The following is a 16,533-nucleotide window of genomic DNA, read 5'->3' as shown; positions in this document are numbered from 1 at the left end:
AATCAAACCTGACTGCTGTTGCCCACTGTGCTCACTGCAACAATTTGAGATTCCTTTTTGTTCAGTGCTGCTAACGAGTTTTCTAAGCTCTTATTCCTGAACATCTAATTTGCAGATGTAACTGTATGTGACCAATTACCTACTGAAGAACCTGCAAAGCCTACTTGAGGTATGACATAAAAATCTACTTGTGGCTTGACTGTAGCCAGTGTTACAAGGGGTTTTTCCTACACCTTATTTTAATGTCCTAATACAGGTTCTTCTATTAAATGACAATGCTACCTGGTCCTAGAAATGACTGCTATCAATTGAAGAGCAAAATGCATAACCAGCAACAATTTCTGTTCAGCTGTCTGCACAAAAATGAGCAAACAGGAACAAGTTTAGTAGTAGTTGCAAGTCATATTGCAGCTATCCTAGTTATCTTTTGTGAGGCAGTGATAAATATAATCACAAGTTACATTTTTAATGATGTGTAATTCACTACTTCTTATTGTTTATATCGAGTCTGTTAGATTTACTAGTAAATAGAATTTAAAGCACTACTACTGTATATTTAAGTTATTATCCTGTATTTTTGAATGTGTTGACACTAACACATATGGTCCACCACTTGGTGCACTCATCCTTGCAAGTTAAAAATTATTGCAGAAAATCTGATATTTAGTGCTTGGCTCTGAGCCTACAAAAAAAAAGCCGAAAATAATAACTAAAAATAATAAACTAGATTAAAATATATGTTATTGTTAATCTTTCATTCACCCTTTGATCTAATAGGTTAAGGACATTCTGTACTTGTTCATTTTGGCTGATAATAGTTCTGAAAACATTTACATTTTAGAATGAGGACTTATATATAACAGCTGCTTTTAAAATAGATAGTCTAATTATGCCTATTACATTCCTTTTTGATTGGTATGCATACAAATCCCTACTCTCCTTGTCTGTTCAAGCTGAGGTATGGATCACTGGTGCTAAGGGTAAAGTACAAACGAACAGTTTGACAAAATGTGTAGTTAGACCAATGCAAAAAAATTCTGTGTGTAATTTTTGACTCTAAAATGCTTTTTTTTCCTTTCAGTTACACACAGACCTGGACCCTGGCAGCAGCAAAATCAAGTATATTCTGTCAGGAGATGGAGCTGGAACAATCTTTGTGATCAATGATAAGACTGGAGACATTCATGCAATGAAAAGGCTTGACCGTGAGGAAAAAGCTGAATACACTCTAACAGCTCAAGCAGTCGACAGGGACACAAACAAACCTCTGGAGCCTCCTTCAGAATTCATTATTAAGGTTCAAGACATCAATGACAATGCTCCAGAGTTTGTTGATGGTCCGTATCATGCCATGGTTCCAGAAATGTCTGTTGTAGGTATGTATGTCTAAACATCAATGAACTTTGATTACTCACAGTTTAAACTACGCCAGTATGCCATTGAGTTGTTGATGAATAATAAGTTATTTATTATGTTGTTAGCATTAATTTGCATATTTTCAAATCTCTTCTTGGCCAAATCTTTCATCTGCAGCACAATAGTATAGTCCCTTAGTAGTAAGAAAATGACTAACAGATGTATTAATGTGTCTTTCTTTGTCCAACAACACTTAATGGGCTAAATTTATATTCCACTTATGATGCTGTAGTTATTGTTATTCAGAAGGATTTATCAAGGTTTGTTCCAACATGACACTCTAATCCTATTGATATTTTGTTGATGTTTAATTATCTGTTTGTGTATTTTCATACACAGATGTAACACTTGCAGCATGTTGATACATACTTATTTGTTTTGTTCTAAGTGCAACTGTAATCAGCCAAAAACATTGAAATGAGAGATGCTCTGTCTGGGAATTGATTGATAGACTCTAGAGTGGACTTAACTAATTAGCTGTAGGATTTGCACAGAAGATGGAAGGGGAAAACAGAGAAAGCTGTGGACAAAGATGGTGAAAAGGGAAATTAACTGCGTGAAAGGGGAGAAAAAGAAAGGAGCGGGAAATAATCTTCTTAATACGTTTTACTTATATTTATTCATTTTTTTGGATTAGTGTGAATTTATTTCCTCATGGATTAATATATTAGAATTTTTTTGCATACTTTGTCCCTTTTTCTGTGTTTGAAAATATGTAACTATGTACTTAGAGGTGTATGTTTACATCTGTCAAAACAAGACAATTGAAGTAATGCCAAGGCACTTTGTAAAATAAAGCTGCACTCTATCAGAAAGTTTCAAATACACCTTTCTGTCTTAGTTAAAAAGAGGAGGAATGTGAGAAGCCAGAACCATCCTCTTACTCACATCCAGTACAACGAGTTGTACCAGATCATTTTCAAATGTAAGCATGGTGTTGACTAGATGGTGATACCTGTGGCATCATTTTTTTATCAACACTTCTCCAACTTCTCCAAGATTTTCATATCTTGTTTGCATTGAATTGCTTGTGCTGAAACTGATATGGAAAGTTTCAAGCCTGCCTGTCAGTTCTTTTATCAAAACATAGGTTTAATGTTTTAAGTTACTTTTAATTATACAACAGCACAATCATATTATGGACCTGTTTTCAGAAGATATTTTTGCAAAGCTTTAGGCAAGAAAATGGCTTAATCAAATAAAATAAATTTGGAAAAAAAAGAAGTAAGTAAAAAAAAGGATGGAGTAGGATAAGGAAGAAGAGAAACTGAAGGCAGTTAATCCTTACATGAATGAGACTTGTTCAGTATTCCAGGAAAAAAGTAAATGAAGATACATGCAGGCAGTAAAAGATGGTTTCTGATCACAAAGTCTACTATAAAAATAATTTATATCTGTGCATGTGAGCACTTTTCATAGTCCTTAGTAAAGACATAGCCCCTCCCCAAGGATTATTCACTGTAAAAAAGATGAGGAAAAGCAAACAAACAAAACCTAAAACCTAAAAGCCGTCACAGGAAACAAGTCAGAAGATAAAATGAATAAATATCTAGTGAACTGGTTAACATGAGGTTTAAAGTGTAGTAAAAGTGCATTGTGAGCAAGAGAATAAAAGGTAAAACAACAAAAGAGGGGAAAATGAAACAACTGAGAAAAGTGTTAGGGTGAAAGAGAGGAGAAAATGTAAAGGAAGGGCATGAGACATGAATTAAAAGATAAAACTTTATCAGGGAAAGCTTAATAGAAGATTATAGATGGAAGATAGTAGAAGAAATGTCCAATGCTTGCACATAGATGTCAGTTTTGGTGAAAGGAACTGATTTTTTTGCACATATTGCACATTTATCCTTTATGGTCTTTGATCCTTGCATGTCTTTTACGTGATGTTCCTAGGAGTGCATCTTTACAAGCTATTTCTCTAAAGAAGCACAAATATATGCTTCTGCTGTTTTGGTGAAAAAAAAACCACCACCAAAACCCCTAATTCTCACTTCAAAACTCAGAGTATGTTTGCAATTGCATTACATGGGTCATGAATGACTATAAAGTCAAGCAGCATGTGCAGTCAAGTCTGTGTCTTAATCTCTGATGGAACCAAATTTCAAGGCTGGAAAGTTGAAGATAAGAATGTTACCCCTTCACCAATGTTGCTCTTACTATTCTCTTCTGCCTTCCTCTTTTAACCCACAGGTAGCAACTTCAAAAGCTGCAGTAAATGATGTTCTGTAAATTATTTTAACTTCCTTAAAGTTTTTTTTGTTGTCTTAAAGTTACTTTGACTCTTTTATAACGTTTATAAGAAAACTTTTGTCTCCTTTCAGAGTTCAAGGAATTTTTTTTTTCCAAAGTGAGAGCATTTCACTTCCATTATCCACTTACTTAATTCCACATAAAGAGATCTCCACCCACAGCTAATTTCAACCTTAACATTTCTACAACACCATCATTGCTAGACAATATTCTTACTCAGGATAAAACAAAGTGCTACTAAACCTCTTCTTTCCTCAAAATGCTCATTCCAATTTTGATTGCTCGGAAACAGAAGAGGAGCTCATATGCTATATATAGATATGTATATAGTACTTATGTAATGAGGGTGCAGTAGAAGGCATTTTATTTTTGGACCTCTGTGGAAAGCAATGCAGAAAATGCAGATGAACACATTAGCCTGTCACATTGTTCTGTAATATAATGTTGAGGTTCTAACACAATGCCATTTTTCTAATAGCTACATTACATATGAATCTTATGTTCCTTGCTAGAAGAGATGTGTCATATGAATGTCAGTGGTATTTTTGCATGAATATCTAGAACATGAATCATGCTCTGTGGGGATGTGAACACTGCAATGTATATACACACTTTCTGTATGTGATATGTATGAATGTGTGCATGTCACTGTATGAGATTATCTCATGTATATGGTCATGGTCTAGCCTGTTTAATTTTTGTGTTATATATCAGTGATATCTGGAAAATCCTGCTTCTCTACTAAAACAAAAGAAAAGGATTTGCATGGCTTTTCTCCCACTACTTGGTGCAAAGACGATTGGTATTACACTGTGTTATCTCCGGTAGAAACGATGCTCACTTTTCAGCTGTCTTCACAGAACACACACCCACACACGTACTGAGTGGTGTGTATCGTCACTGTATTCATGGTTATTTTGAAATTATTTTTTTTTCTCTTTGAGGAAAAAGAGAAGCACATTCCAGAAAAAGTTTTGAGATGTAAATTGAATTTTCCCTTATTTCATGCTTGTGCTCCTTTCATTTTTTTAGGTAATTCCTATATAATCTGCCATAGTAAGCCCTGTTACCTAACTCCAAAATTATAAATTTGCTTGTGTTAAGCTGTTAATGTATATGGAGAATATGTTCTTTGCTGAAATGGAGCACTTTAATCTTAATTCTGATATTAATTTCCTTAAGGAATTAAAGATCAAAAAGTGAAATCTGTGGAATCACTTCAGTGTAACAGTGTTGCATTTCACAAATAGGAAATAATTTAATTTGTCTGTAAATCTTCTTTAATCACTTTTAGATGTAAAGGGACACACTGGTAATGAAACCCAGTAAAAACCTTTTAAAAAGAGATTCAGCTAAGCTTCTGGGAGGAAGAACCCCATGACTCATTTCTTTCTTTCCCATTTGTCTAGGAGCTCTGTATATATGCCTGCAATGAAGATGGCAAATTACGTAAATGAATGAACAATCTTAGAAGATCCATGAGGGTAATTGGATCTGGTTCTGCAGCTTATTTAAAGAAAAGGGGGGGGGGGGGGGGGGGGGTTGAAAATTAACACCCCTCCCCCCCCATCCCCCAAATATGTTGTGTTTCTGTGTTGCCTTCTCAGCTACACACAGATTCATTAATTCCCTGAAAGCAAACTGCAGAGGTGATAATGGGAGCAAAAGCTGGATATTGTCTCCCAGTAGTGCTATTTCAGGATCTTTTTTCAGGAGAGAAATGAGGAGTGAAATTTCTTGATTTTCTTCTTAGTGAAGCCAAGAGTGTTTAGACAGCTAGTGTCATGTTGAAAGACAGAAGACGACAGAAGAAGAGTGACAAATGTGTTGGTGAAATAAAAAAGGACACAGATGGAAAAAGAACAAAAGCCATAAGGGAAGAGAATTCTCTCATAGTTTTCCTGAATTAAGGTAAACAGTCAAACTGTAATAATATCCAAATACTAAGAAATTCACTGACAGCCATAAAAAAACCCCCTTGTATAATACATACATTTGAATTCAGTCCGCCGTTGCTCTGGAAATACTTTTGCCTTTAACACTGAGAATACTGACAACGTGAAACAGCTTAGAATAATATTTTTGTCCTTAAATGCCTCAATGAAAACTGTTTACTAGGGGAAAAAGGTCTTTATTGGCTTTCACTTGAGTCAGAATATCAGTTTCCAGTTTTGGCACAAGCACATCTACTTAGCGATGTTTTCCTTTGGATCAAAGTTTGCCCTTGATTACACCACTGTAAATAAGAAACCATTCAATCTTTTGTGTTTTGTTTTTTTGTTTTTTTGTTTTTTTTTGGCGAAAGCAGAACAGAGTTATTTAGTATAGCCAAGTATAGTAAAGCCCACTGTACACAGTGTAGTTTTTCTTTCCAGTTCTCCCAAAGATACTAGTTCTCTTCCAGTCACAAATTGCAAAAGGACAAAATCTGCTGAATATGAAATCAACATGCAATGTGTGATATGAACAGTGGTAACATAACTTGATAAATTAAAACGTTGTGATAAAAACCTGACCTGAAATGTTATCAAGATCAACCACACTGTCTTACTGGGGTTTTTTCTGTGTATTCATTGACTTTTAAGGCACTGAGAATGACTGTTAAATCAATGATATTTTGTCACAAAACTGTAGAGTAAAAGGACTGTATTGCTGAGGTCAACTACAAATTAGCCCAAAGGGTAAATACAAAGGGAGTGCAAAAGCTAAGGAAAAAAACCAGCAGATGTTGTAAAATATGGCAACAATGTAACAGATGTTAGAAAATGTATGTCTTCGTGTTGTCTTGTTCCTCTACTTGTTCATTTTGTGCATAATCAAATTCACTAGCTGTGGTACTGAAAAGCATTTTACGTGAGAGATTTATTTAGTGCATGTGTTTAAAATCTTCTGTACATTCTGCATAACCGAGACACGGTTCCAAAAGCAAAGTTGTAAGTAATCTTAAGTAATTGGTTAGGATGTATTTGAAACCAAGACAGTCTTCTCCTTAATTTGACTTGTTATTGAGCCTTGAAAAAACATATTTCTGAGTATATGCAATCATTTTTGTACTTTCCATTCCTCATGAGGTCTGATTGAAATGACATTATCTTTTTATATTGTTCTTAAATAACCAGGAGGAGCTTGAGGACCATGGATGAAGTTATGATACTGCTCTTTAGGGGTTTATAATCTGACACTTGACTTGTGCCAATCTGTATTGTCCTGAGTGTACTAAGCTGGTTCATTGACTTTATACAGAATTGCTAAGATCAGTGGGATTGCTCAGAATGCTTCGTACCTATGGCAGCAAGTACTTGTATGTTCAGGTTCTGATCACAGTGTCTGGTTCTTAGAAATAAGCCCTAAATTACCTGTGCAAAGTATGGAGCTATTAATGTGTAGTCGTTTCTTAGACAAATGCCGCCTTTTTCTCCTCTCTGTTAAGTGTCAGCAATTTATCACAGATTTTCCAATTTTTGTACACAAGTTCCATTTGCATGAAGGAATGTCATGCAAATGAGACACAATGAAGATAAACTTCTCAGGAAAAAACTGTTTGCGTCAGAATTGAAGTAATATGTCCTTATGGAGCTCCATATAAAGGAATACATCTTCCTGTGATGTTCCTGTTCCACAGGATGAGGACAGAGACACAGACATAGCTGTATGTTGATCATATGAGGGCAGAGCAAAGAAAATACTGGCAGTCTTAGGTACATGCTTCTCAAGTCCTATGTAATTACAAGAATCTGTCCTACTGCTGTTTTTCCAGATGATTCTTGTCTTACAGTCACAAACATCTTGTTCTTGTTGCAGATATTCTGCTTCTGAAATTCTTTGTGGTTGCTTTCATTTGTACATATCAAATGAATTGTCGTATTTCTGTTCTATGACTATATGAAAATAAGTCTTCAACTCAGATTTCTGATACGTTCTCTTTTGGTTACAAGTTTAAATCTACTCTTAGCAAGAATTTTTCAGAATTTTCCCAAATTTAAATTTTGGAGAAAAAAATGTTTAAAACTGTGGTAATATTTATGTTTTCTTGGCTTTGAATGCAGGCTATTTAATTTTTCAAATCAGCTATGCCTGTGAGATAAGCCCATTTTCTGGCCAGTGGATGATGCCTAAGTGGAAAACAAAGAGATGAGAAGAAGTAGACCAGTACATATTTTTGCCAGACTGAGGCTCTGTGAAATGCCACAGAAATGAACTGGAATGCATTCTCTCTTTTTTTCAGCTATGGGAAATCTAGACAAGTTCTAACCACGAGGTAGAAAGTTCAGAAATTAAATTCAGAGTGGCAATATTTTCACATAAACTTTTGTTAGTAAAACTTATATCAAGCTTTAGAACACTGGGGACCAATACTCCTCAAACTCCATTAATTCTGATGGCCTGTGTTAGGTGTCTCTTTGATGGACACACTTGACATTTGGGAAAATGAGATTCAGATCCTATTCTGATTTTTTTTTTCCTAGCACTGGTCATTCCTTACCCTGCCCTGAACTGGTACCTCTGTCTTTGTTTAGTTGCTGAATCTACCGCACTTAACATTTCTTCATGAATACAGATAAGCAATTGCCTGCAGAGCTGATGTCAATACAGCTTTCTCATGAATCAGCCAGTAGAGTACTGCTGGGCAGCTGATTCAACTGTACCCTTTCCCTGGGGGCCAAATGGTCTCTGCTGCCATATGCTTGCTCCGCAGTGGCCTGAGGGGACAATATTTCAGAGTCTGCTTTTCCGACCTGGAATACAGTTGCTGGCATTATAGGCTTTACTCTGCCAAACAAAGCAAGCAGAGCATCAAAGCTGCAGTGGCTACCAGCCGTTTTCTGTTTTTACAACAGAAAGTTATAATTGAAAGAATTTCCACAGTAAACAGCCAGGGCTAGTTTATTATTTATTTATATTTTTATACAATACACCTGAGCATAACTTGAAGCTTCCATCTAAATCAACAAGCCTTATGGTACTTCTTTTTTTTTCTGCTTGGAAATATAGTGTACAGTGATCATCCAATTTTAGTGTCTTTGCCCGGGGACCTCACAGAATAGATGCTGATGAAAGAGTCAATTGATTAGAGACAAGCAGTCTTTCAAAATGTCCTGAACAAAAGAACAGCTATTTCCCACATCTCTCACAAATATCAATTAATATTCCATAGTGAGGATGATATCTAAAGGAGAAGAAAAAAGTTACATGAAAAGAAAACATAATTCTTTAAACCAAACATAAAATATATTTTACCCTTCTACTGTTGCCTGTGATGTTACCGGCTGTATTCTAATCCTAGCAAACAGCCATCCGGGGGAATTTATAAAGGAATACCTGCAGGCTCTCTAATGGCACCATCTTATAAGTTGTAGCAAGAAAGAACTGCCAGCCTTAAAACTGAATAGGCAGCGTCCTTACTCATTAGATTCACACAAGCTAAATCCAAGCAATAGGTAACATTAGCAAGGATGATTTCTAAAGTTATCTGTATCACTAGATCTATATATATATATTTCTGATGTAAAACATTTTTTGTTTCCAAAAGATCATGTTAAAAAGTCAGCATCTGAGTTCTAAAACAATTAGTTTATGCAGAAAAATTATAAAAATATGCAGCTTATTAGATTTCACAGCCATGCTTCCTACAGTCCTCATTATACAGCTGTGAAATGCTGAAGACTGCCAGCTTGCTCCATTGTCTGTGGGCTGTACAGAAGGCATTTTTCTCCTATGCATAGCAAGCACCTTTCATACTTTTTCAGTTACACATTTGCATACAATATATTTTTCCTATTTCCTTTGCATTATAAAAAGTCCTTAAAATGACACATGAGCAATCTAAAAACACGTGGTAGGATATTGAGTTGTTCAGAGATTTTGACTCATACACATACTGCATGATATTAACATTTTTTAATGATTTCATTAACTTTCTAAACTATTCTAAAAAATGCACTAAGAAATATGTAACATTGGGAAAAAACAACCAGATTAATCTTCTGCTTATGGAGCTAAACCTGACTTAGTATCTCAGAGATATATGAAAAGATTTTTTTCCTGGTGGAAGAAGGAAATAGTTTATTGCATTTTCCTTCATGGTATTTCATAATTTATTGTAGTGGTTATTTCCTACTGTTGAAGCTGCTCTCATTTGATTCTTTTGCATGCCTATATTAAGCCAGATTTTTCAGGTGTTATAACTTCTTGTTTAGACTATCAATTCTTTGGAGCACTATCTGCCATCTACTGTATGTCTGTAGAGTACTGGGTTCTCAAATCTCTTTTTCTGTGCATTTCAGTGACATTACATATGACTGCTTATACAAAGCAAACTAGCAAAACTAACAGGTAATGCTTTGTTACTCTAATATTTTAAATTAGATATAAAAAAGAATATTAAGTGTATTGGTTGCAGTTTATTTCAGAAAGTGTATACAATGTCTGTGCAAGTATAAAAGTGCACACAGCTGTGTATGTGTATATATATGAAAAATAATGTAAATGAAACCAAAAGTCTTGCAAGATTTGTACTTGTCCTATATATTAGTGTGCCAGTTTGCATACTTGAGGTTCCTGGAGAGTTGGTGTTATAAACTGGTGTGGCCTATTTTGAGTAGGTACACCTAAGAGAATAGTCATGAGATTTAGGCATTCACATTAGCTGGCTAATTTAATTAGAATTCCTCTCTAGTCAAAGAAGAAGGAAGAATACCATGCGAGAGTAATTCTGTCTTCCTCCATTGGATAGAGCAGAAAGGTAGTGCAACTAGGTGTCTAATAATTTAGCCAGTTGAGCCTAAAACTGAGCTCTATGAATAACCTTCTTTTCCTTCTTCCTTACCTTAATCATCATAAACAAGATCATGACAGCATCACAGTATTTCACTACTTAGAGTCAAATAAATTACAGCTGGGAAAGACAAATTGCCCTATTAGTTAATCTTCCTGTCTTTCTAGGGTTTTCCCTTAGAATACATTATCTAGCATCCTGCACAATAGAATGAACTCTTCAGTGAGGAGGATTCTGTTATTTCCCTTGGGGACCTATTCCTCCTTGTACAATTTCTCATTGTAAGGAAGCTTTTGTTATTGTTTTTCTCTTTGCAGAAGATTAAGTGAAGTCTTGTATCTATCTATGTATTTATATGGTTCTCATCACCCACATATCTGTATTACATCTGTAAAGTACACAAATTTTTGTTCTTATTTCTTCCTTGAGAAGTGCCTGTATCACAGAATCACAGAGTGGTAGGGATTGGAAGGGAGCTCTGAATATCATCCAGTCCAACCCCCCTGCTAGAACAGGATCACCTAGAGAAGATACCATAGGAACACATCCAGGCAGGTTTTGAATGTCTCTAGAGAAGGACTATAGAGAATTCTACTGTAGATATAGTGTGTAGATATAGTAGAATACATTCTGGCCTTCCTGTCTTTCTAGCATGTCATGCATAGGTTGGCTAGTCCCTTTAGTGGATCATTCTGGCCCATATCTCTCCCCTTTACCACTGCTTAGGTTATCATCTTCCGCCTCCATTATTTTTTCATCGCTGCAAAGGGTCTACTGGACACTTAAAAAGCAAGTACCTGTGTGGTAAGTGTGGGAAGATCTCACCAAAAACCCATACAAGACCTCTGCCATCTGTTCTCAAAGCAGTCCTTAAAACCCTTCCATGATGCCTACGCACGATAGGCACTGTGGGGCAGTTGCGCTGCCCTGAGAGCAGGTAGGTCAGGCAGCACCACCACTATGTGCTCACAGCATTGCTTCCTAGGTTGGGTCACGTCATTTCGTCATCTCCTTGTCTCCCTTCAGTTATCTGCCTGCATTTGTCTTTCCTGGCACTCAGTTCTTGGAGTCCTTGGGGAGAGGACCTTCTTGGATTGTGAGACCTTTTTTGGGCTTTTAGAGATTTTGCAGTAAAGTTACTATTAATGATAACAAAAATACAATCTAGTACTGATGTAGAAGATAGAAGTTGAAATAACGTATGATCTGCAAAAGAACCCTAAAACTCATACAACATACCAACATATATATGTGCATATATCTGCACACACATGTGATTTATGTGGTTTAAAATACTGATGATAATATTTTATGTGTGTATTTCACATATGTTAACAAGTTCTGAAGTGCATTAGACAGATTTCTATTCCACATATGTTTTCTTTATGTGGCTAGTGAAATCTCTAATTCACAGATTTTATATTTAGAAATTATCTCATATAGAATAATACAGGATGATAAGGCTTAAAACTGTGGGTTTGTATTTAAAAAAATCAGCAACAATGAAAAACAAGAGTAAGTTTCTTCAGCTTTGAGGCAGTAATAATTTACATGTCAAGAAGTTATACAGGTTTTTATGAGATTATGGCAGTTTTATTCAATAAAAAAATAGTTACCATGACAACAACTGTCATGCTACCTGTGAGATTATAGCAAAGAAGAACAGTGAAGAAAAGGCTTCATTTTGGAAGGAATGCTTATCTGACCTGCTGAATACAAACAATGCTTTGCTTTGACCACTACTGACTGCAGGGCTGCTATCAGCCAAACTCAAAGTCTAGCTAGAGATTTTAAAGCATAGTGATCCTCTTAGAAAAACAAAAGAGTTGATAAATAATAGTAGGTCTTTTTCATGCAAATATACTTTTAATGCCCTCTCAGATTGGTAATTGGATTTCTGAATGAAATGGAGATTTCAGCCTGTCAAGATTTGGGAAGAGTAGGAGAGAAGGAGTGAGGGAGACCAGAAAGAGCATCAGAAAAGGAAAAAAAAAACCAAAACCCCAAAGCTGAAAACAACCAACCAACCAAACCCTAACCAAAACAGAAGTCACTGGGGAAGATGAGAAAACCTGATGCCACTGGGTTACATTATGGACACACTCTTTATTTTCACCAGACATTACATCTTTCAACAAAATGGTTGCTTCATTGAATATGGATTAATGTAAATTTCTGGCACTGACTATGCGTTACCTTCTCTTGAACATGCAAGTTTGATTTTTATTTTTTTCTGTACACACATTTCACTGCCACACCAAAAAATTAACTTTTGTACTCCCTGTGGCAGAGTATGCATTTTTCTTTCTGACTAATGTGCAGGATCTATACCCTGACTTGCACATAAAAACAAACGCAATACAACAGAAAAGCACTAGCTGAGCACACATATCTTATTTTTATGATGGCTTTTAATCTTAGTTTGCCAGCAAACACAGGCTTTCTTACCTACCCATATAAAAATACTTTTATTGTTAATTGCATCTCTGATTGCTAGCCTGTTGCAAAGAGAAACTATGGGACCTGACACTAACAGAGTAAAACAATCAGCAATGGTTAGTGGCTAAATCACATTAGAAGTGTTCATTAATTAAAATCTGTTGAATCACTGCAGTCCATATTTAATCACAGGGTCATTAGGATTGCGGAAATATACCTCAAAAATGCAGAAAGTTTTTCAACTGAACATCTTAAAATTTGTCACATCTATCAAAAAATGGGTTTGTTTTACATAAGGCAATATTAGGTGCATAAAGAAAAAGGGAAACAGTGATTATGTTGTTGGACCAGATTATATAAAACTGCTATATTATTGTAATTAGGACAACAATGACTTGGATTATAATAGTGGCTTTCTTGTAAAAATGGCACCATTTCAAATTTATAGTCTCAAGCTAAATTAGTTTGTTGTAGCATTGACGAAGAAACACACACAAGCCAAATGTGGTCAAAATTAAACACAAACAGAAAGCTTAGCTGTTTATTTTCTGGGTAGAACCCAGAATGTTGTTTTTCAAAGAGCATTTACTTAATAAATGTTCTTCCCTGCATTCTTAGTGCTTTTACAATGCAAAATTTGTATCTTTAAAACTGTAAGCACATTATGCATGTAAAAATATTTATGTGCATGTAGTTTATAACTGTAATGTCTGTAGTGGAGTAAAATCCTACTAAAATATTGATAATCCAGAGCTCTAGACCAAAGCATGGAGAGTTCTGCTGTGCTTGGGAGATTGCCTAACTAACAGCCAAGGTGGCTGTGAGTTCCTTTCTTCTGCATTTCTTTTCACCCTAAGGAGTCTCTCAGTTCTCCAGATCTTTTGTTCATGCTTAGTTGAAAAGGGTTCTGTCACTTATGGGAGTGAGAGAGGTGTCCTTTTTCTGGACACTTAACATCTTGCAGTGGAACCAGAGCAGCACTGATGTAACAACATCCTCTGCAGCTGCAGAGAGGACAGAGTTTGCTCCTTTGTATACTACTTAGTGTCAGTGTGAACATGGTAATGTTTCACACCTGCAGAAGATTTGATTCATTGCATAAAACAAACAAAAAAAAAAAATCAAATTAAAGGTGGTAAAACTTAAACTATGTAAAAGCTCAACTAGTTTCAATAGTGGAAGTAATTTCTTTAATTTCTGTTTCATGATTGCTTACATCTTTCATAAACAATTTTCATCAATAAGATATGGGGAGAAAATTAGTGAATTTAAGAGACGTTCTCAGAACTGTGTATGATGGTCAGAAATGAAGTGCTGAGTGGCAGAGACTGGCAGTGTAAGAAATTGATTTCTAGGAGGTGGGAGAGTATTCTATTTTTCCATTCCCTTCATTAGTTTTATTAGTTTTATTACAGTCACTTCAGGTGACCTGTAAGGGAAAGAAAAAGAAGAGTTTGGCATTTTTCATAATGAGTGAATGGGAATACTGACTATTATGTATGTATTTTTAATGTATGTGTAAATTTCAGAAAAACCTGGAGTCTCAGTAAGTGATTAAATTATTTTATATCGTAAGGAAAAAATCTTGAGAGTTGAGCATCAGGATTGGAAGCAGTATTAGACACTGATTGCTTGTTTTATTAAGGAGTATTTAACTTCAATGTCTGATGAACACTTGGGATAAAGGATGCGTTTATCAAAGAATCAGCATATCAATTTAAGTTGAAATCTTAAAATAAATATCTATAAATTCTTCAGGCATTCTCAAGTGAAATAAGAAAAGAATAGACATTATATGTCAAATCTTTCTAAATAAGCAATGTAATTATTTCTGAAGTCCTTTGAAATGAGAGCCAGCTAGGCAAATCAAACATAATCTCCAGGAAGTCAACAGTTTCATTTCTTTATTTTCCTTTGTGTATAAAGTATATCATGGAAACAAAAGGGAACAGCCTAGATAAAATACTCACAAAAATTTTCACTGTTCTGTGATGAGCCTTATCTTATTCCAGCCCTGTCCCATTATATGATGTTCTGCACAAACCTCGTCTGCTTTAGGAGATCACAAAACAGAAATTTTATGATAGCAGCCAATCCCACAGAAACTTAGTACATCACCTGCTATTTGTTTGAATCCAATTGAAGAAAGCACTGACCTCTACATTCATATTTGGTATCACACACGGGACAGCAGCTGAGAACTGCAGGATATGTTCTGCTGGGATCGTGGAGCCTGAATTCTGCGAGAGGGAGGTACAGCTTGGCTAAGAGGTTGCTTGCTGTAGGAACAACAAACTGGTGTATGAGTCACAGAAGATGAACCAACAATGTATGTGAGACAATTTGGATTATTTGCTTCCCTTCATTGATGTTCTTCCCCTCTAAGAACAGATACATTTATACTGGTAGCCAAAATAAATGACCAGTACAAGCCATAGGTATTTTTTTTTTCTCTAGTGAGATGTATTTCTGCAACCAGCATTCCCTTCCCTGGACATTATCCAGTTTTTCCCAGGCAGCAAACCCTCTACAGGTTCAAACACCGCAGAACTTCCGCTTCCTAAGTGAGTTGTTACCAATCCCTCTAGACACTCTCAAATCATACTGGCCTCATCCTAATGTTCAGAGCAGCCAGGTGGGAAAGCCTGAAATAGAAGCCATTGGATGATATGCCAATCATCTCTAAACATGCAAATATTCATCTACATAATATGCATGTACTGTAACACGCTAAATTGCCCAAAGCTGTGACAGTAACTTGCCATACAGAGGAAGAAGAAAAGAGAGCACAGTGCAAGGCCATACCAAAGGGATCTCCTCCCCCACTAGTTTACTGTTCCTGTCCTGAAGTGTTGTGTGATTTGGATTCAGCAGCACACAAAGTGTGAGAGGGAAGGGGGGATTATTTTTATTGTCATATCGAGAAAGGGGGGTAGACACTGTAATTCTTTTCCTTTCTGAGCATAAGAACCATAATTCAGCCCTTAACCTCTCTCTTACTCTTGCTTTATCTCCCTCTCTAGATATTGTCTTTATTGTGAGCCTAATTAATGTCATCATTATATTTTAGTCATTCAAAAAACAAAGGACTCCTCAGCAAGCTTAATGTAACTTACTGAATTTAATTCAATTTTGCTTTTTACAGAAATGGAAAGGGCAATTTCCTTAATTTTTTCTTCTGGGTTTTTTTTTTTTTTTTTGGACAGAGTATGGAATTTTGTAACTGGCTAGACAATGGCCCCCTCAGTGGCAGAGACTCATTTCAGAGACAATAGATGTTGTCCTCACTCTGTCACTGTGGCCACATCAAACCATTCTTACAGCTGCAAGCCAAGAGAAGAAAAAAAAAACCAACCTTTTTATTATTGCTTTTCTATGTAGTCTCTGTAACTTTTCAAGGTTCTTTCAAATGTGATTCTACAAATCTTCAATGCAATATATTATATTGAATTAGTAACCTTGTATTTCGTACCCTTTGATATGATTCCTGTGCAAATGCTTGAAGTCTACACAGATTTATCAGGTAGCTTTAAATAAGAAGCCTTAAATAATACAGTTACTAAAAAGGTTTTTCCTTTACCCAGAAATTCAGTCTGCTGGCATATATCATCTTGAAGGAAGATATTTTGTTTGTGTTCCACAAGTAAAATTTT

The 16,533-nt window shown here is 35.7% G+C and overlaps 1 protein-coding gene across 1 annotated transcript in view; it reads left to right on the top strand.

Moving 5' to 3' along the window:
• The window catches only part of CDH8 (cadherin 8, type 2), a 149,080-nt gene that overhangs the window by 53,465 nt on the left and 79,082 nt on the right, over positions 1 to 16,533 (top strand). The window contains exon 3 of the mRNA XM_010186281.1: positions 1,082 to 1,376. Within this exon, the coding sequence (XP_010184583.1) occupies positions 1,082 to 1,376 (295 nt within the window). The remainder of the gene's footprint in view (positions 1 to 1,081; positions 1,377 to 16,533) is intronic.

This window comes from Mesitornis unicolor, unplaced genomic scaffold (genome assembly GCF_000695765.1).
Source record: "Mesitornis unicolor isolate BGI_N332 unplaced genomic scaffold, ASM69576v1 scaffold23030, whole genome shotgun sequence".
Classification (NCBI taxonomy): Eukaryota; Metazoa; Chordata; class Aves; order Mesitornithiformes; family Mesitornithidae; genus Mesitornis; species Mesitornis unicolor.
The sequence above is the reverse complement of the archived record's forward strand: the minus strand, read 5'-3'. Positions and strand labels throughout refer to the sequence as shown.